General features: G+C 64.9%; 5 protein-coding genes across 9 annotated transcripts in view; 2 read left to right on the top strand and 3 right to left on the bottom strand.

Moving 5' to 3' along the window:
• Positions 1–92: 92 nt before the first annotated feature.
• Positions 93–2,460, bottom strand: REX1BD (required for excision 1-B domain containing). The gene is made up of 5 exons (XM_074528795.1): positions 2,355–2,460; positions 1,737–1,819; positions 1,144–1,348; positions 980–1,068; positions 93–632 (listed from the first exon to the last, which is right to left on the bottom strand). The coding sequence occupies exons 1-5, from the start codon at positions 2,355–2,357 to the stop codon at positions 560–562; spliced, it is 453 nt and encodes a 150-aa protein (XP_074384896.1). The 5' UTR covers positions 2,358–2,460; the 3' UTR covers positions 93–559.
• A 555-nt stretch (positions 2,461–3,015) lies between these two features.
• UBA52 (ubiquitin A-52 residue ribosomal protein fusion product 1) lies at positions 3,016–4,217 on the bottom strand. Of its 2 annotated transcripts, none has more exons than XM_074528555.1 (5): positions 4,074–4,217; positions 3,623–3,741; positions 3,448–3,534; positions 3,254–3,356; positions 3,016–3,156 (listed from the first exon to the last, which is right to left on the bottom strand). In XM_074528555.1, the coding sequence occupies exons 2-5, from the start codon at positions 3,723–3,725 to the stop codon at positions 3,063–3,065; spliced, it is 387 nt and encodes a 128-aa protein (XP_074384656.1). In that variant the 5' UTR covers positions 3,726–3,741; positions 4,074–4,217; the 3' UTR covers positions 3,016–3,062. The 2 variants fall into 2 exon arrangements, with proteins under 2 accessions (XP_074384656.1, XP_074384657.1); XM_074528556.1 differs by having other exon boundaries at positions 4,065–4,192.
• Positions 4,218–5,048: 831 nt separating this feature from the next.
• KXD1 (KxDL motif containing 1) lies at positions 5,049–7,868 on the bottom strand. Of its 2 annotated transcripts, none has more exons than XM_074528553.1 (5): positions 7,728–7,868; positions 7,349–7,449; positions 7,114–7,266; positions 6,745–6,791; positions 5,049–5,495 (listed from the first exon to the last, which is right to left on the bottom strand). In XM_074528553.1, the coding sequence occupies exons 2-5, from the start codon at positions 7,441–7,443 to the stop codon at positions 5,263–5,265; spliced, it is 528 nt and encodes a 175-aa protein (XP_074384654.1). In that variant the 5' UTR covers positions 7,444–7,449; positions 7,728–7,868; the 3' UTR covers positions 5,049–5,262. The 2 variants fall into 2 exon arrangements, with proteins under 2 accessions (XP_074384654.1, XP_074384655.1); XM_074528554.1 differs by lacking the exon at positions 5,049–5,495 and adding an exon at positions 5,917–6,059.
• Positions 7,754–15,294, top strand: FKBP8 (FKBP prolyl isomerase 8). 2 transcript variants are annotated; one of them, XM_074528551.1, is made up of 9 exons: positions 7,754–7,884; positions 8,415–8,693; positions 8,873–9,042; positions 9,299–9,387; positions 10,431–10,648; positions 10,720–10,892; positions 10,975–11,052; positions 13,475–13,612; positions 14,496–15,294. In XM_074528551.1, the coding sequence occupies exons 1-9, from the start codon at positions 7,755–7,757 to the stop codon at positions 14,580–14,582; spliced, it is 1,362 nt and encodes a 453-aa protein (XP_074384652.1). In that variant the 5' UTR covers position 7,754; the 3' UTR covers positions 14,583–15,294. The 2 variants fall into 2 exon arrangements, with proteins under 2 accessions (XP_074384652.1, XP_074384653.1); XM_074528552.1 differs by lacking the exon at positions 7,754–7,884 and adding an exon at positions 7,994–8,124.
• A 765-nt stretch (positions 15,295–16,059) lies between these two features.
• Positions 16,060–17,960, top strand: part of ELL (elongation factor for RNA polymerase II) — a 54,429-nt gene continuing 52,528 nt past the window's right edge. Inside the window, exon 1 of one of the 2 annotated variants that reach the window (XM_074528461.1) lies at positions 16,060–16,250. In XM_074528461.1, the coding sequence (XP_074384562.1) occupies positions 16,116–16,250 (135 nt within the window). In that variant the 5' untranslated portion in view covers positions 16,060–16,115. The remainder of the gene's footprint in view (positions 16,251–17,960) is intronic. The other variant, XM_074528462.1, reaches the window with a different exon arrangement.

The raw sequence follows: 17,960 nt of genomic DNA, 5'->3' as shown, positions 1-17,960 counted from the left end.
GCCTTTGTCACCCCATCCCGGGGCTCCCAGGGGACCGGGCCAAGGTGGAGGGGGTGGCACTGGGGCAGAGGGAGCCACACGAACCCTAGGGATCACACCACTCATGCCAGCTCTGTGGGGACAGGTTTATTTGGGGTAACCATAGAAAAAGCGCGTGTGGAGCACCGCAGCTGCAGTGGGGCTGGGGGCACAGCCGGCCTCCAGGGTGTGGTTTGGGGGGTCTGCTGCCCGTGGGACTCCAGCTGGCAGCAGGGACAGTGCCCAGCTCGATGGAGGCCTGGCACGGCAGCCCTTGGCACTGCAGGCTGTGCTTTGCCTTTGGCACAGCCAGGGAGGGGAACCAGCCCCACGCCAGACACCTCTGCTGAGGGGCACTCAGGATTTGGGGGAACGCCTCTCGTCCCAGAGGGAGCTCCTGCACCCCTCCAGCCTGTGCTGCAGAGAAGGGGCCCAGAGGACAATGCCCACCTTGCCAAGGTGCGCCGGGAGCGGGTGGGGGACGAGCGGGGCCCCCGCTCCAGCAGGCCGGCCCCTCCGGCCGTTCCCACGGGGACACCCATCACTCAACTTCTTCCGAATCGTACTTAAGGTCCTGGAGAATTTCGCTGATTGCCTCAATGGTTTTAATTAGCCTACGAGAGCGGATGGAAACTATAAATAAAGCCCATATGGAGCGTATTATGTGGGCCGCCTCGCCTTCCCCGCGCTGTTTATGAAACACTCAGCCTGGGGAGGCCGAGGGGACGCGGCCACGCAGCGCCGCCAGACCCCGACGGCACCATCTGGGCCCCCCTGGGCCGCAGGGAGAGGCAGGCAAGGGGCTCCTGGCCTGGGCTCCATGGTCTGCGTGTGTCCCTTCCAGCTCAGGACACCCCGCGGGCTGGGGAGGGGGTGCCATCCCCAAACAGGGGCAGGAGGGGACAGCATTGGGGTTCTGGGCTGCAAAATGAGGGGGCACAGCAGCGGGGCCACCACCTACTTGTGCTTGAGCTCCTGCACCTCCTGCTGATGGGCGTCCACCTCGGGCTGCTCCTGCGCCTGCTGCCGGGCCAGCTGCAGCTGCGCCGTCTGCGGGGACACCATGGGAGCTGAGACCCCCCCAGAGCACCCCCAGGGACCCCCCAAGCCCAGCCCAGCACCCACCAGCTGCAGCTTCTCCTGCTCCCTGTCCTGGAGCCGGGCCAGGTGCTGGGCCAGCTCGGGGCGGCCCAGCTGGTCCCGCAGGCGGCCGGCGATGGCCAGCACCTCCCGGGAGATGCCGCTGAAGGCCACGGTGACCTCGTGCACCAGCTGCCGGTACCGCGGGAAGTCATAGTGCGGGGCGCTGCTCAGGTACGCCCGGTGGCCCCTGCGGACAGGTGAGGGGGAGAAGCCGCTGTCACCAGTCCTGGAGCTGAGCCCCCTTTGCGCCCACCACCCGCCTGTTCCCGCTGGATTCGGCAGCATGAGCAGGCAGCCTCACCCCTCACACGGGACAGGGCTGGAAACTGCTTTTTTTGGGAGGGAAAGTCGGGGGTTTGGGTTTTTCCATCCTGCACACTCTCAGCCCTGCATCCCAGGAAGTCCATCCTGCGCTGGATGCTGAAATAGGATTCAGGTGTCCAGCGCAGAGCCCGCTGCCAGCTGGAGCTCATCAGCCGTCCCCATGGCCCCGTCCCAACAGGATGCAAAATAATCGGGACGGGGATCCGGTTCCCTGCTGGGGGTGCCCCGCCCGCCCCGGTGCCGGTACTCACTCCTCGAAGAGCCGGTACGTCTCGACCCGCTCGCTCTGCAGCTCCCGCAGCCGCTGCAGCAGCTCCCGCACGGCCTCGCCCGTCTGCGGGACAGAGGGGACGCGGTGGCCCCGGTGAGCCGGTAACGGCACCGGGTGCTGGGGAAACGCGTCCTGCCCCAGCACCGGCTCTGGGGGTCCCCGGTGGGTTCCGGCCGCGGGGCTGGAGCTGAGCCCGGCACCGGCACCGGGAGCCCCCGGCCTTGTGCACACAACACAGGCGGGCACCGGGACCCCTCACATCCCCCTGCCCACCCATCGGCCCCCAGGCCACCCGTGCACGAACCGGGCTGACACCGGGACCCCCGGACAGTGCCCGCGATACCGAAGGGCACCGGGACCCCTCTCTGTGCACGCCCGGAGCGGCACCGGGACCCCGGCCGTGCTCACACAGCCCAGACGGGCACCGGGACCCCCGGCCACGTGTCCGCGGAGCGGCACCGGGATCCCCCCGGTTCGCAGCACAGACGGGCACCGGCACCCCCCATCCACCATCCCGCCGTGACCCCGCGCGGTCCCGGGCCGCCCCTCCCGCCGCCGGGGCCGCTCCCGTTCCCGTCCCGCTCCCGGTGCCGCTCACCATGGCCCGGCCCGGCCCGGCCGCACGGCGCAGGCCCGGGGCCCGCGGGGCGGAGCGCGGTTCCGCCGCCACCTGCAGGCCCCGAGCGGCAGCGCCGCCAGCCCCGGTCCCCGGTACGGTCCGTGCAGTGAATACACGGCCGGGGGGGTACAGGGAGGCAGCGGGGCCTCTGGGATGCTCCGTGAACAGGGGTCCCGGTGCCGGTCCCTGAACAGGCAGCCGGGGCTCCCGGTGCGTTTGCCGCTGAAAAGGGAGACCCCAGGATGGAGCCAGTCCCACGCACACCTGGCTGAGGGTGCCAACAGGTGGGCAGGGGGGCCCGGTGTCCATCCAGACCCTGCAGAGGTGACCAGAGGACTCCCAGTGCATGAGCAGGGCCCTGTAGGGGGGCCTGGTGACAGTCACCCCTCATGGCTGGGGTCCCAGTGCATTAACGGGGGGTTTGTGTGTGGTCCCAGCGTCCATCTGCTGTGTGCACATGGCAGGGGGTCCCGTGGGTGGGCAGGGGGTCCCAGTCTGTGCACACACTGCTGCAGGCACTGCCCACCATCACCACCACCCTCCATCCCTCCCTGTCTCCCCAATCCCTCCATGCTGCTCCAGCATTGTCCCCATTTACTGAAAACCACAATTTGGCTAAAAAAACACCAGAACGCAGGGCTGAGCGTTGCAATACTTTATTGGCCAGCGCAGGCAGGGCTGGGGGCTCTACTTGACCTTCTTCTTGGGGCGCAGGTTGTTGGTGTGCCCGCACTTCTTCTTGCGGCAGTTGACGGCGCGGGGGTGCAGGCGGGCGTAGCACCTGGGGGGCACAGGTCAGCACAGCCCCTGGCCCCGGGGAGGCTCCGGGGCTGCAGGAAGGGGCTGAGGGGACACAGGGAGGGGACACGGGGACATACTTGCGGCAGATCATCTTGTCACAGTTGTACTTCTGGGCCAGCTGGCGCAGGGAGGGCTCGATGATTCCCCCTCGCAGGCGCAGCACCAGGTGCAGGGTGGACTCTGCGAGGAGAGATCGGTGTCACACCGGGGAAAAAGGAGCAGATGGCACCCCAAAAACGCCCCCCAAAACCCCCCGGGGTGCGGGGAGCACCTTTCTGGATGTTGTAGTCTGCGAGGGTGCGGCCATCCTCCAGCTGCTTCCCCGCGAAGATCAGGCGCTGCTGGTCGGGGGGGATCCCTGCGGGACACACAGTCACACAATCACCGCGGTGGGGACACCGGGGGAGCCCCGGGGGCCGCCCCGCCGCTCCCGGCCCCGCCTGTACCTTCCTTGTCCTGGATCTTGGCCTTCACGTTCTCGATGGTGTCATTGGGCTCCACCTCGAGGGTGATGGTTTTGCCCGTGAGGGTTTTCACGAAGATCTGCATCTTGGCACCGTGTCACCTGCGGCAGCGGCGGCCGCGTCACCCCGGGCCGGCCCCGTTATGGCCGTGTGCCGCCCTGGCAGGGCCCCAAGGCTCCCCGGCCCCTCAAAGCCACGTTCCCGAACACCCTCCCGGGATCCAGCCCTCATCCCGGGATCCAGCCCCGCCATCCCGGGATCCAGCCCCACCCCGGGTCTCGGGGCCCTCCCCCGGGATCCAGTCCCGTCCCCGGGGACCCAGGGCCCCCCCCGGGATTCCAGCCCCCGCTCCCCGTGTCCCGAGCCCCCCTCCCGGGACCCAGCGGCCCCCGCCCCAGGCCCCGGGCCCGCTCCGGTCCCGCACCGCGCGCACCCGCGGCCTCGCTGCTGAGGGAAAGGGAGGCGGGGCCGGAACCGCGGCTGCGTCACTGCCGGCGGGGACACCGGTACCGCCCCGCGACGGCTTCGTCATTTCCGGCGGGGACACCGGCACCGCCCCGCGACGGCTCTGGTACCGCCCCGAGACAGCTCCGGTACTGCCCCGGTACCGCCCCGCCACCGTTCTATCGCTGCCGGGGTGACACCGATACCGCGGGACAGGGCACGGGAGCGTCCGCACGGAGCTGGGACCAGACCGACCCCGATCACACGGCCCAGGACCGGCCCCCAAACCCAACCCTGCCCCCGGGACCGGCTCCCAAACCGGACCTTGGCCCTGGGACCGGCCCCCAAAACTGACACTGACCCCACAGCCCCAGGACCGGCCCCACACTGACTGCATGGCCACAGGACTGGATCCCAGACCGGCCCCAGAGTACCAGAACCGGTCCCACACTGACCCCATGGACCCCAGACCGGCCCCACAGCCCCAGAGCCATCCCCATGCTGGTCCCACAGCCCTAGAGCCCTCCCCGTGCTGCTCCCACAGCCCCAGGATCAGCCCCAGCAGCCATTCCTCCAGTCCCCCACTCCCCTCTCATCCCCTCGCAGGCCTTCAGGACCCCAAAACCAAGCAGTTCCTCCATCACACCACAGAAAGATCTGGAGAGCTCCAGTTCCTGGGAACCTGCCTGTGGAGCCACCAGCAGCTCTGTGTGAGGGGCTGAGTGTGAGAAGCAAAGGGAAACACGGCTCTGGCTCAGCCAGCAGTGAGAACTCGGCCAGCACAAGTCCATCAGCAGCAGGGACAGACTCCTGGCAGAGCTGGCGGGCACACAGAGCCTCAGAGACGACATTTCTTACAAAACACAAGCATCTGTGCCCCAAAAATGGCTTTTTGCGCCAAAAACTCTACACGGAGGGTGAAGTGTAGCGGCTCTCCTGAGCGCAGGAAGGAGGGAGGACAAGAGGCATTTCCAACCCAGGATTTACTGATTCCCCCTGAAGCCAGCCTGAAGGTGGCTTTACACCTTCCAGCAAGAAGGGCAGCACCTTCCTCCCTCAGCTTCTCCCAGCCTTGGCTCCCCTCTTCCCAAGAGGAGAAAAAAAAAAACCCAAAAAACCCCAAAAGAGCGACACACAGCTATAAATACAGGCTAGAAAGTTCCACAGGGGCTCCCGGTCTAGTCCAGGGCGGCCGTGTCCTCATCTGTGAGACTCTGTCCGTTCAGGGCCGGGCCCTCGCAGTGGCCCTGCGATAAATCCTCAAACTCCTGGCTGGTGGTGGGGGAGATGAGGCCGGGGCTGCTGTCACAGGACTCCGTGCTCTGCTCCGAGGTAGCGATGGTGGTCGTGGTGCTCTTGGGGACGGGGTCGAAGTCGTCGTCGTCCTCCAGGATGGGCGACTCGTGGATGTCTGAGCGGGAGGAGGGAGAGGTTAGGGGTGTGGGGAGAGGGATTCCCTGGCTGAGCTTGCAGCTTGTAGGGGTTAAAAAAATCCCTACAGGGTGTAAAGTGGGGGTTGGTTGGAATTTCGGACTCGTGGATGTCTGAGGGGGAAGAGGGAGAGGTTAGCGGTGTGGGGAGAGGGATTCCCTGAGTGTGGTTGTAGCAGGGGCTAAAAAAAACCCTACAGGGTGTAAATTGGGGGTTGGTTGGAATTTCTTGCAATTTCTCAGGATGGGGGACTCGTGGATGTCTGAGCGGGAGGAGGGAGAGGTTAGGGGTGTGGGGAGAGGGATTCCCTGGCTGAGCTTGCAGCTTGTGGGGGTTAAAAAAATCCCTCCAGGGTGTAAATTGGGGGTTGGTTGGAATTTCGGAATCGTGGATGTCTGGGGGGGAGGAGGGAGAGGTTAGTGGTGTGGGGAGAGGGATTCCCTGAGTGTGGTTGTAGCAGGGGCTAAAAAAAACCCTACAGGGTGTAAATTGGAGGTTGATTGGAATTTCTTGCAATTTCTCAGGATGGGGGACTCGTGGATGTCTGAGGGAGAGGAGGGAGAGGTTAGCAGTGTGGGGAGAGGGATTCCCTGAGTGTGGTTGGAGCAGGGGTTAAGAAACCCTCAGGGAACCACTAATTAGGGGTTGTTTGGAATTTCTTGCAAGTTCCCTAGGATGGTTGTGGGAAGAGTGATTCGCTGCTTGAGCTTGCAGCTTGTAGGGGTTAAAAAATCCCTACAGGGTGTAAATTGGGGGTTGGTTGGAATTTCTTGCAAGTTCCATGCCCCTGCTCCCCAGGTCCCAAGGCCGCTCTTGCAAGTGGATTTAATGGATTTAAGGAGTTTGCTGGGTTTTAGGGAAGCAGCCACAGGCCAGCACGTGGACTTGTGATTCCTGAGGGATGCCTCAGGAACAGAGAGTCTTCCCACAGGAGGAAAACTGAGCGTGGAGTGCCAGGACAAGGGGAATGGCTTCCCACTGCCAGAGGGCATGGATAGATGGGATATTGGGAAGGAATGAGAAGGAATTCCTCCCACAGGGTGCCCAGAGCAGCTGTGGCTGCCCCTGGATCCCTGCAGTGCCCAAGGCCAGGCTGGGCAGGGTTTGAGCAGCCTGGGCCAGTGGGAGATGTCCCTGCCATGGCAGGGGTGGCACCGGGTGGGATCTGAGGTCCCTGCAGCCCAAACCACGCCATGGCTCTGTAGATCCGTGGGTCAGGAATCACTCACTGCTGAAAGCCTCCGGGTACTGCTTTGCCAACTTCCCTTTGAGCGTCCTGGGGAGGAGAGAGCAATCCCAGTCCGTGGGGAGCTCAGGGATCCGGGGCTGCCCCCCAGCGCCCTGGGCAGTGCAAACCCACCCCGAACCCCAGAACACCCCATCCCCAGCACACGGGGTGCTCCTGAACCCCACATTTTGTGTTTTGTGACCACCCCCAGAGCAGGATCACGGAAACCCAAAGCTCCAACCTCCATCCATCACATCCCTTCCCCACCAGATTTTCCTTCTCACAGCGCCCCAAACTCCAACTATGCCCCGCTCTAACTCCCCCCGCCCCTCCCGGCCCTCTCCCGGGCCCGTTCCCGCCCGGTCCCCACCGGATCCTGCGGAAGATGCTGTCCAGGTCCTTCTTCATCTCCACCAGGGTCCGGGTGTGGTGCAGGAAGCGCTCGCTCATCTGCTGCATGCGCACGCTCGACAGGTTGTTGAAGTTGAGCAGCATCTCGTTGGTCTTCTCAAAGCGATCCAACCTGCGCGGGGGAGGCACCGGGAGCTCGGGAACGATCTCGGCAGGCTCCCGGTGCCGGTACCGGCTGTCCCCCCGGGACTCACATGTTTTTCTGGGCCAGGATGATGGCGTTCACGTCCTCGGCGTTGACCATGCCCAGCACCCTCCCGCAGAACACCTGCGAGGCCGAGGGCTCCATCGTGACCTGCGGGACCGCGGGGCGGCTCAGCCGGGGCACCGGAGCCCCTGCGCCGGTAACGGAGACCCTCCCGTTCCCCTCCGTGATACCGGGACCCCCTCCGCCCTGCCGTGCTCCCAGTGCCGGGTACCCCGCCCTCCCGGGCCGGCCCCACACGCCGGTAACGGGGGGACCCTCGGCCGCCCGCCGCCCCCGGTTCCGCCGCCAGCCCCGGGTTCCCTCGGGGACACGGCCCGGGCCTGCAGCGGCGTCCCCGGGGCCTCCCCCCAGCAGTGCCCGCGCACCTGCGGGATCCCGTCCCGCCGCTTCACATGACGGGAGCGGCGGCGGTACCGGGGGCGGCACCGGTGGCCGCTCCGCGCCGCTTCCGGGTGTGCTGTCACGTGGGGCGCGACCCCGCCGCGTCACCGCGCCGAGCCGGAAGTCCCGGAGAGCGGCCAGGTGAGAGGGTCGCGACCCCTGCGGGCATCACGGAGCCTCTCCGGTACCGGTGCGGAGCCCCCGGCCCCGCTGCCCGCTGCTCGAGGGTGGCCGCGCTGGTGGCGGCCCCTTTAAGGCGTCGGGGCCGCCGCGGGCGCGCGGCTGACGAGCGTGCTCCCCGCCCAATGGCGTCGCGCGGTGGGCGGGGACGGACCAATAGGAGTGGGGGGCGGGGCCTGCGCCGGCGCGTTCGCGGGCCAGGTGGGAGCGGCGGGGGGCGCGCGGCGGTCACGTGGGGCGGGCGGGGGGCGCGGGGCCGCCCCCCCCACGGTACCGGGCCGGGGCCGCGACCCCGACCCCGATCCCACCGGACAGAAACCCCCATCCCCATCCCATCCCACCGACCCCCGCCCGCCAGGCCCCAGCCCACCCCGGCGCTCCCCAGTCTCCGCTGTCCCGCTGCGCATCCCCCGCTCCCGGAGGGTCCCGCCGCTCTCCGGGTCGGTGCCGGTAAGAGCAGCCCCGATCCCCGCCCTCTGTCCCCGCTCCAGGTAGCTCCGCCGCCATGGCGTCCAGCGGGGAGGAACCGAGCGGCGGCTCCCCGGGCCGGGCGGGCACCGGCGCCGAGGCGGACGCGGCCCAGCTGGACACGGCGGAGGATTTCGAGGTGCTGGAGGAGGAAGGGGAGGAAGATGAGGATGACCTGAGCGAGCTGCCCCCGCTGGAGGATGTGGGCCGGCCAACGGCGCCGCCGCGGGACGACGCGCAGCCCCCGATGCGGGGCGCGGGGGACGCGGCCGGGGAGCCCGAGGAGTGGCTCGATGTTCTGGGTGAGGGCTGAGGCCGCTCCGTGCCGGGGCTCGGTTCCGGGGCTTCTCGGGCCTCCCCGGGGCTGCGGGAGCCCCACAACGGTGGGGTCAGCCGGGCTTTCCCTCCCCATTGGTCCCGATGTGCCCCCGGTTTCTCTGTGCCCCCCGTCCCGATGTGCCCCCGGTTTCTCCGTGCCCAGGGAATGGGTTGCTCAAGAAGAAGACGCTGGTGCCGGGCCAGGGTGTGGAGAGCCGTCCCCAGAAGGGCCAGGACGTGACAATCCGCCTGAAGGCCACGCTGAAGGATGGCACCGTGGTGGAGCAGGACCCTGCCCTCACCTTCACGCTGGGGGACTGCGATGTCCTGCAGGTGGGCACGGGCTGGGGGCTCACCTGGGAGCAGGACCTCACCTCAGGGGCTGCAGGAAGGGTTGGGATCAGACATCATGCTTATGGATCAAAGTGGCCCCTCTGCCTTGCTCGTGCTCTCTCCCCGTGATGTTGGCTGAGTTTGAGGGGTTTGGAGCCGCCTGGTTTTGTGGAGGATGTTCCTGCCCGTGGCAGGAGGTTGGAGCTGGAGAACCCTTACAGTGCCTGCCATGGTGGTGCCGTGTTGTCCCCTGCAGGCTCTGGACCTGTGTGTGCAGCTCCTGGAGATGGGCGAGACGGCTCTGATCGTGTCAGACGCCAAGTACTGCTACGGAGCCCAGGGCAGGTGAGCTGCAGCCCCTCAGGTGGGGCAGGGGGTCCCACACAGGGCTGGGACACCTGTCCCCTGCTCATGTCCCCTGGTGGCACCCCAGCTGTCCAACCTCTGCTTCCTTGTTGGGGTCTCAGCTGCTCACAGTGACCCTGATGTAAATTAGAAAGTCTTTTTTCCCAGCCCAGTGTTTGAGGAAGGAGTCAGGGCTCTTCGTTTCTCAGTCTCAAGGTTGTTTATTTTTCCTTATATATAAAATTCTGTCTCCTGTCCTGCTGAGGTCTGCCCAGCAGGACAGTTCCATGCGCTCTGCCTGCCCCTGGGGCAGTGTTATCTTTTTATACTAAAAACTACATGTACAATATTTACAATAACTTCTCAATACCTATCACCTGTGTTAGACAGTGAGTTTCTACTCTAAACCAGTCTAAAAGTGCCAACATCACAGCAGAAGATGGAGGCCAAGAAGAAGAAGGAGAAAGGCTGGACACACCCAGTTCCCTCCATCTTGCCCCCTGAACCCCCATACCAAAAACCCCAAAATCTACTTTTTCACCCCGTGATAAATTCACTATCATTCCACTTAATTTTTTGTGGCTTGCAGATCTTCATCTAAGGTTGGTAACTTGCTCCATGGGTCATAATCAAACCCATGGGGGCATTTTGGGCTCTGTGGCAGGGTCTCTGAGCCCCTTGGCAGGGGTCTGGGCTGCTCAGGACAGACAGAGGGATGCTCTGACACTTCCTCACTTGCCATGAGCAGCGTGTCCTATCTCGAGTGGAAATATCCACATCAGGGATTTCTGAGCTTGGGTTTCAACGGTGCCAAACCCTCAGAGCAGCACCTGAGGGGTGACAATGGAAACCCCTGGCAGGGGGGTTTCAGAGACCTCAGGCCGCTCAGGACAGCCAGAGGGATGCCCTGGCTCCTGACCATGAGCAGCATGTCCTACCCTGAGTGGAAATATCCACATCAGGGGTTTCCGAGCTGGATTTCGCGGTGCCAAACCCTCAGAGCAGCACCTTTGGGGTGACAGCGGTGCCGTGGCTTTGTGCAGGAGCCCCGACGTGCCCCCCAACGCGTCCCTCACGCTGGAGGTGGAGCTGCTGGCGGCTCGGGACACCCCAGACCTGGAGCTGCTCACTGGCAAGGAGAAGATCCAGCTGGCCAACCGCAAGCGGGAGCGCGGCAACTTCTTCTACCAGCAGGCAGACTACGTGCTGGCCGTCAACTCGTACGACATCGCCCTCAGGATCCTGGGCTCCAGCTCCAAAGGTACCTGTCCCCACCCAGAGAGGCTCCCCGGGCTCGTGGCCCTGCTGTGACCTGCCCTCGGCGCTGTGCAGTGGATTTCAGCCCGGACGAGGAGGCCGAGCTGCTGGACGTGAAGGTGAAGTGTCTCAACAACCTGGCGGCCTCGCAGCTCAAGCTGGACCACTTCAAGGCAGCTCTCAAGTCCTGTAACCTGGTGCTGGAGCACCAGCCGGGGAACATCAAGGCTCTCTTCAGGAAGGGGAAGGTGAGGAGGGGTCCCTTTCTCCATGGTGTGGTGAGGGATGAAGGTCAGACCTCACCCTGCTCCGTGCCCTGTCACCCTGCAGGTGCTGGCTCAGCAGGGAGAGTACAGAGAGGCCATTCCCATCCTGAAGGCAGCCCTGAAGCTGGAGCCTTCCAACAAGGTAGGCTGGGGGTGTGTGCTGCCCGTGCTCCCCCTGGGCTGGGGGTCTCCTGGCTGCTGCTCCTTGTCCCTGTCCCTGTCCCTGCAAACCTCAGTGTTCCCCTTGAGAGGCTGAGACTCCCTGGAGCTGTCCCCAGCTCCCATCTCCTGCTTGCTGCTCCTTCTCTCTTGTCCCTGCAAACCTCAGTGTTGATCCTGGGCTGTTGAGACTCCGTGGAGCTGTCCCCAACTCCATGAAGGGAGGCTGGGAATGGCCCCCAGAGCCTGGGGAAGGATGGGAATAGCCCCCAGAGCCTGGGGAAGGATGGGAATAGCCCCCAGAGCCTGGGAATTAGGGGAATAGCCCCCAGAGCCTGGGGAAGGATGGGAATAGCCCCCAGAGCCTGGGAATTAGGGGAATGGCCACCAGAGCCTGAGGATTGATGGGAATGGCCCCCAGAGCTTGGGGAAGGATGGGAATGGCCCCCAGAGCCTGGGGAGTGAGGGGAATAGCCCCCAGAGCCTGGGGAAGGATGGGAATAGCCCCCAGAGCCTGGGGAATGAGGGGAATAGCCCCCAGAGCCTGGGACAGAATGGGAATAGCCCCCAGAGCCTGGGAATGGCCCCCAGAGCCTGGGGCAGGATGGGAATGGCCCCCAGAGCATGGGGAGTGAGGGGAATAGCCCCCAGAGCCTGGGGAAGGATGGGAATAGCCCCCAGAGCTTGGGGAATGAGGGGAATCACCCCCAGAGCTTGGGAATGGCCCCCAGAGCCTGGGGCAGGATGGGAATAGCCCCAGAGCCTGGGAATAGCCCCCAGAGCCTGGGAATAGCCCCCAGAGCCTGGGGAAGGATGCCCCACGTGCAGTGGGGCTGGGCTGCTCTCCAGCCTTATCTCCACGCCGTGAGGTTCCCTGGTGACCTTTGGTCCTGCTGGTGACAGCAGTCCCTGCCAGCCCATCTCCCTGCTGTGGGGAGGGTCCGGGCTGGCCCAGGTGGCTCGGGCAGTTTGTGCTGTGGCCGGGGGAAGTGGGGCAGAGCTGAGTCCCCACAAACTGGCTGGGCAGCCCCAGAGTGAATCACCAGGGGCTGGGAGCAGCCAGCCCTCGGTCCAGCGCCCGGGCAGGGCGAGCTCTGGGTCAGGAATTTCCTGTCAGTTAATGATCAGCTGCAGGGCTGGAGCCTGGGGAGAAATCAAAAAGCAGTGCCAGGAAATGACCCCAGCTGGAGCAAGACTGGCAGGAGACGGGGAGGTGTTGCCTGCACGGGGGTATCCTGGGGGTCCTGGCTCTCCACATGGGCTGTAATCCTTGTCTGGATCTGCCGTGCCCATTTCTCACATGGGGGTTTCACCAGGGTCTGTGCTATGATCCAGTCCTGAAGGTCACAGCTGGGATGTGGCACAAGCAGGTGCTTGGTGGCCCCACAGCACCTTCAGGGCTGGTCTGAGCTCCCTTGGGAGGGTGAGCAGGACCCCAGACCCTCTGTTTGCCATCAAGGTCAGGTGCAGAGGGGGCAACACAGGGAACATTCCCCTGGCACGTCCCTGGGCAGGGCGGCTGCTCCCATCCCCAGCAGCTCCGATGGAGCTTTTAATTGGAGAGGGCTGGAAAATCTGAGTGCCCGGCAGTGACGTGTCCAGTGAAACCACAAGAACAGCAAATTACTGCCCTCCCCAGCTGCTGCCTGGCTCCAGGGGCGGCCTGCGTGACTCAGGGGCCACCGGTGCTGAAAACACCCAGCAATGCTGGGCCCCACCTGCCTCCCGCCGGGCTGTCACACACGTCCCTTCTGTGACCCCTCTGGCACCGGTGTGACAGCCCTGCTGAGCTCTGAGCAGCAGCTCTGTCCTCCAGACAGCCAGACTTTCGTGTTGGAGGCAGATTTGCCCAGCTGGCAGAGCTGTGTTGTGGGCATGTGTCCCCCAGCAGAGGGCACAGCGTGGCTGTGCCACCAGGGCCACCACAGCGTCCTTGTGCCACCCTGCCCTGCCCGGTGCTTCCTGCTGCTTTTGGGGAGCCTGTGGGCCCCACGCCGGGCTCAGAGCCTTTTCCTGCCCCAGCAGGGCAGGTGTGGGCACGCTGTGGGTCCTGCTGCAATCCCACTTGACACCAGGCTGAGTTTTAAGGCCGCTTTCCCAGACAGAAAGTGGGAGGGCTGGTGCACGTCTGTGCTCAAGGCAGACACTTTCCTGTCTCGATTAAAGGATAAAATCCCTTCCCTGGTGCCTGGCATCAGCCCTGGGCTCTGCTTGAGCAGCCAGAAAGGACAGAGGGGCATTGGCCCCACAGAGTGTCCCCATGGCACTGGGGTGTGGGGCAGGATGAGGCCTCGTCACCCCCTCAGCTGTTCTGCACATCCCAGGGCTGCTGGCACGTGCTGTGGGTGCCCTCCCTGGCAGGCAGGGCTGGTGCAGGGCTGACCAGAGCTCGCTGTCCCCCCCAGACCATCCACGCCGAGCTCTCCAAGCTGGTGAAGAAGCACGCGGACCAGAGGAACGTGGAGACCGAGATGTACAGGAAGATGCTGGGGAACCCCAGCGCCGCCAGCACCCCCAGAAAGTGCAAAGACAAACTGCCCTGGGTAAGGAAGGCCTCTGGGATGGGGTGGGGACCCACAGGGGTGTGTCAGTGTCCCCCCAGGTGGGACACAGCCCCCCAAGTGACCCACAGGGCAGTGTCAGTGTCTCCCCTGGTGACCCACAGGGCTGTGTCAGTGTCCCCCAAGGGACTCACAGTGGGTGTGTCAGTGTCCCCCAGGAGAGACACAGCCCCCCAAGTGACCCACAGGGCTGTGTCAGTGTCCCCCAAGGGACTCACAGTGGGTATGTGAGTGTCCCCCAGGTCCCCAGCAGGGACTCAGCCCTCCATGGGACCCACAGGGCAGTGTCAGTGTCCCCCCAGGTGACCCACAGGGCTGCGTTAGTGTCCCTCCATGGCACCCACAGGGCAGTGTCAGTGTCCCTCCATGGTACCCACAGGGCAGTGTCAGTGTCCCCCCAGGTCCCCAGCAGAGACACAGCCCTCCATGGCACCCACAGGGCAGTGTCAGTGTCCCTCCATGGCTCCCACAGGACAGTGTCAGTGTCCCCCCAGGTGACCCACAGGGCAGTGTCAGTGTCCCCCAGGTCCCCAGCAGGGACCCAGCCCATGCAGGACACGGTCAGACAGTGTGAGGATCCCGCTGGGAGCAGGGCCCGTGCTGCGGGAGCCGTGCCCAGAACACATCCCAGATAACAGATAACAGCCTGTGCCCTGGCAGCGCGTGCCCGTGGATCCCAGCCATCCATGCCAGCTGCACGCCCTGGACTTTGCTCCCGCTCCCGCCGGGAAGCGCTGTCAGCTGGCGGCACACGCTGTCCCGCGGGCGCTGCCTTTTTGGGATGCCCTGTCCGGCAGGGAGGGTGGCACGTGTCCCCCGCCACGGGCACGGCCCCTGACGTCCCTCCCCGTGCTCTGCCCCGCAGTCCATCCCCTGGAAGTGGCTCTTTGGCGCCACGGCCATCGCGCTGGGCGGCGTGGCCCTGTCCGTGGTCATCGCCGCCAGGAACTGAGGCTGGCACCGGGGCGGCCCCCGGGCACAGGGGCAGTGCCAGGGCCTGGCTCTCTGTGCCGAGGGGCTGCCCCCAGGCTGTGCCAGCCCTTCCTTCCCGCGGGCTCGCAGCCCCACGGATGCTTTCTGTGCCGGAGGTGCCGGATCTCTCTCCCGACGTTCCCCACATCCCTCCTGGCACGGGGTGGGCAGGGGCTGCTGGCAGAGCAGGGACCCCCGGGCAGCCTGCTGGCAGTCAGGGGCTCAGCCCCCAGCCCTGAGGGTGTCACGGGCAGCAGGAGCTGCCTCTCCCCGGTACGGCCTGGCCGTGCCCGTCCCTGCTGCCAGGACAGGGTTGCACGGAGAAGGAAGGTGTGGGCAGCGATGTGGATGTGCCCAGGGGGCAATGCAGCGACGTTCCCTGATTCCTGGGGGCTGCCAGGGGCTCAGCCCTCCCAGAGGCACCCGCTGCCCTCCTCTGCACATCCCTGGAGCGTGCAATGTCCAAAGGAAGCCAAAGAAACCCGCGGTGGGAGGGAGGGATGGAGGAGGGAGCGCTGCAGACCCCCTGTCCAGGCTGTTTTCCCCTGGCTCCAAGCCCCTCGGGGGTCCCTCCCTGCCCTGCAGCCCCCCCAGCGCCTGCCCAGCCTCAGCTCTGCTCATGGGGGGGTTGTAGCACTGTCCTTGCACCCCAAACTGACTGTGAACTTCCCAAATAAAGGACAATTCCTTCACCTTCCGGCCTGTTTATTGCCATGCAAGGGGGCACATGGGGTCTGCAGGGGACGCAGTGCTCGGGGGGGAGCCTGGCACCCCAAAATCAGCCCTGGAGGAGACCTGGAACCTTCAGGCTCTACCTGGGGCTCAGGGGGTCCATGATTGGGGAGGTCTGCGGGGTTGGGGGGTTCATTCCTGGAGGATTCACACCTGGGGGAGTACAGGGGCTGCCCACCACGGAGTGTCATGCCCTGGGGGCTCATGCCCAAGGGGGCCCAGAGGGTTCATACCTGGGGGGCTCACACCTGGGGATTTCATGCCTGGGGATCCAGAGGGTTCATGCCTGGGGGGGTCACACCTGGGGGCTCCAGAAGGTTCATGCCTTGGAGTTCACACCTGGGGATTTCATGCCTGGGGGGCTCACACCCGGGTAATTGACGCCAAGGGGTTTCAGGGCGTTCCCACCCGGAGGGTTCATTCCCCAGGGTGGGTCAGGGGGGTTCATTCATTCCCGGGGGTTCACACCGGGGTTCCCCACCCGCCACCCCCTCCCCACGCTCCCGCAGCGCTCCCCGGCTGCGCCAGACCACCCTCCCCAGCATGCCCCGCGCCCTTATTTACATATCCCCGCCTCCTCCTCCCCACGGGCCAATCCGACGCTGCGCCCGGCATCACCCAGCCAATCGGCGCGCCCGCTGCCCACCTCCTCGCCCCAGCAACAGGCGCCCCGCGTGGGCGTGGCCAGCGGAGCGGCGCATCATGAATAATTCATAAGGAGGGGCGTGGCGGCGGCGGGCGGCCCCGGCGGCCCAGGCGCGGAGGGGGAGACGGTCCCAAGATGGCGGCGCTGCAGGCGGAGCGCGGGTACGGGCTGTCCTGCGGCCGCCTCGGCCGCGGCACCCGCGTCTCCGTCTTCCACGTCAAGCTCACGGAGAGCGCCCTGCGCGCCTTCGAGAGCTACCAGGCCTGTAAGGTACGGGGCTGGCGGGCGAGGGGCGGCGGGCACGGCCCCGCCGAGGGCGAGCGGGCGGCCGCCACGAGGCCCCCGGACGGAGCCCTGCGGGCGGCACCGGCGGGGATGTGAGGGGAGGTGAGAGAGGGGAGCTCCTCGTGGCGTGGCTGTGTGGCCCGGGGCGGGGGGACTCCGTGGTGGGGGCTGAGGGCGTGCGGAGGCTCCCGCCCCCCCCCCCCCCCGTCCGTGAGTGACCGGGGAACCGGGAATGGGGGGGGGGGCGATCCCGGTGCCAGGTGCCTGCGGGACACCGGGGAGACCCCGCGGTGCCGCTCCCGGTAACGCCCCGGAGCACCGCGGTGTGTTCCTCATCCCCGGCGGTGTTTGCGGGGTCCCCCCGGCCCCCCGGTGAGTGACCGGGGAGGGGTCGCGATCCTCCGCCGAGTGCCCGCGGGGCACCGGGAGCTGTCGGTGCCTCCCCTTCCCCGCCCCGGTGATTGCCGGGGGCACCCCCGTGTGCCGCCGCCCCGGTGGGTGAGCGGGGACCCCCGGTGGGTGACAGGGGCCCCGCGGTGCCGGTGCGGGGGCGGGCGCTCGGTGCCCCCGGGAGGTGACGAGGAGCTGCCGTCAGTCCCCGTGAGTGCCTGGGGAGGGGGGCCCAGGGACGTCGGTGCCCCCCCCCCCCCGTTTCCCCGGTGAACGTGACGTGGGTTTGCAAAGCCGTGGGGGGGGGGGCGGCGGGTCCGTCCCCGGTGCTGCCATCCCGGGCTGGGGGGTCCCCCCATCGCTGTCCCCTCCCGGTGCTCCCGGGTGTTCATCCGCCGCCGGTCGGTGCTCCCCTCCCGGCAGCAACGGGGGGAGGCACGTTCAGGCTGTATTTTGAAATTTCCAGATTGTCTTTTCCGTGCCGTTTCCTTGAAATGCGTCCAGAGAGCTTATTAGTCATGTAAATAGAGAATAATGGCAAAAGCTCGGCAGCTGGTGTTGGGATGGACCGGAGAGGGGTTCAAAACTGTCATTTTTTTAGTGTAATTTTATTTTTATTGTATTTTTTCTTTCCGCCTCCGATCCTGCGACGAGCATTTCTGTCTCCTCACCTTGCTGGGGGAAGCTGGGAGCCTAAACCCGTTTGTCATTAGGAGCGTCCTGCCTGCCAGCTTCTGTAGGATAAACCATATGTTGTCACAACACTATTTTTAATTTAGGGTGTTGGTTACATCACATCACTGAATTGGGCAATCTCTGTATGAGGACGAAGGTAATGACTGTACCAGGGTTTATCAACTTATATTTTAATGAGTGTTTATCAGCATTATGAGAAGTCAGAAGGAATAAGTGACTTGGGAAGACTGAATTATTAGCTTTTTTTCCTCTCTGAAAAATGAAACAAATAATCCAAATAATTCTTTCCTATATATTGGGAAAGCCTTTTATTTTGGGTGAGGGAGAGTAGGAAGACTACAGGCAGCTGCGTTAAATATTTTGGGAAGCTATTCCGAGTCCATGTCACACATGAATAGTGGTGTTTATTTTCTAAATGAAGTCTGGGCTCAGGATTGTTTGGTGGCCAACGGCCACTAATGAACTTTGCTTCCTTCACCGCCACCCAAAAGAGAAATAGTCAGAGGCTCCTGGTGATTAACTGGGCAGGAAGGGATAAGGGCAGAAGAGCTGCTTGTTTGTGTAGTGAATAACGCAACAATTAGTGGGCTATTAAACACATATGCTCGT

This window comes from Zonotrichia albicollis, chromosome 29 (genome assembly GCF_047830755.1).
Source record: "Zonotrichia albicollis isolate bZonAlb1 chromosome 29, bZonAlb1.hap1, whole genome shotgun sequence".
NCBI lineage: Eukaryota > Metazoa > Chordata > Aves > Passeriformes > Passerellidae > Zonotrichia > Zonotrichia albicollis.
This window is presented reverse-complemented; position numbering and strand designations above follow the sequence as displayed.

Bases quoted from the DNA above. Each gene is read 5' to 3' on its own strand.
- REX1BD (XM_074528795.1), bottom strand. The intron at 1,069-1,143 runs GTGGGTGCTGGG...GTGTCCCCGCAG, and splicing joins AGCAGGAGAAGCTGCAGCTG to ACGGCGCAGCTGCAGCTGGC. The intron at 633-979 runs GTAGGTGGTGGC...CCGCTCTCGTAG, and splicing joins GTGCAGGAGCTCAAGCACAA to GCTAATTAAAACCATTGAGG.
- UBA52 (XM_074528555.1), bottom strand. From the start codon at position 3,725: ATGCAGATCTTCGTGAAAACCCTCACGGGCAAAACCATCACCCTCGAG. The intron at 3,535-3,622 runs GTACAGGCGGGG...TGTGTCCCGCAG, and splicing joins CAAGATCCAGGACAAGGAAG to GGATCCCCCCCGACCAGCAG. The intron at 3,157-3,253 runs GTATGTCCCCGT...TGTGCCCCCCAG, and splicing joins GACAAGATGATCTGCCGCAA to GTGCTACGCCCGCCTGCACC.
- FKBP8 (XM_074528551.1), top strand. From the start codon at position 7,755: ATGACGGGAGCGGCGGCGGTACCGGGGGCGGCACCGGTGGCCGCTCCG. The intron at 8,694-8,872 runs GTGAGGGCTGAG...CTCCGTGCCCAG, and splicing joins GGAGTGGCTCGATGTTCTGG to GGAATGGGTTGCTCAAGAAG. The intron at 10,893-10,974 runs GTGAGGAGGGGT...GTCACCCTGCAG, and splicing joins CTCTCTTCAGGAAGGGGAAG to GTGCTGGCTCAGCAGGGAGA.
- KXD1 (XM_074528553.1), bottom strand. From the start codon at position 7,443: ATGGAGCCCTCGGCCTCGCAGGTGTTCTGCGGGAGGGTGCTGGGCATG. The intron at 7,267-7,348 runs GTGAGTCCCGGG...TCCCCCGCGCAG, and splicing joins ATCCTGGCCCAGAAAAACAT to GTTGGATCGCTTTGAGAAGA. The intron at 6,792-7,113 runs GTGGGGACCGGG...TCTCCTCCCCAG, and splicing joins AGCATCTTCCGCAGGATCCG to GACGCTCAAAGGGAAGTTGG.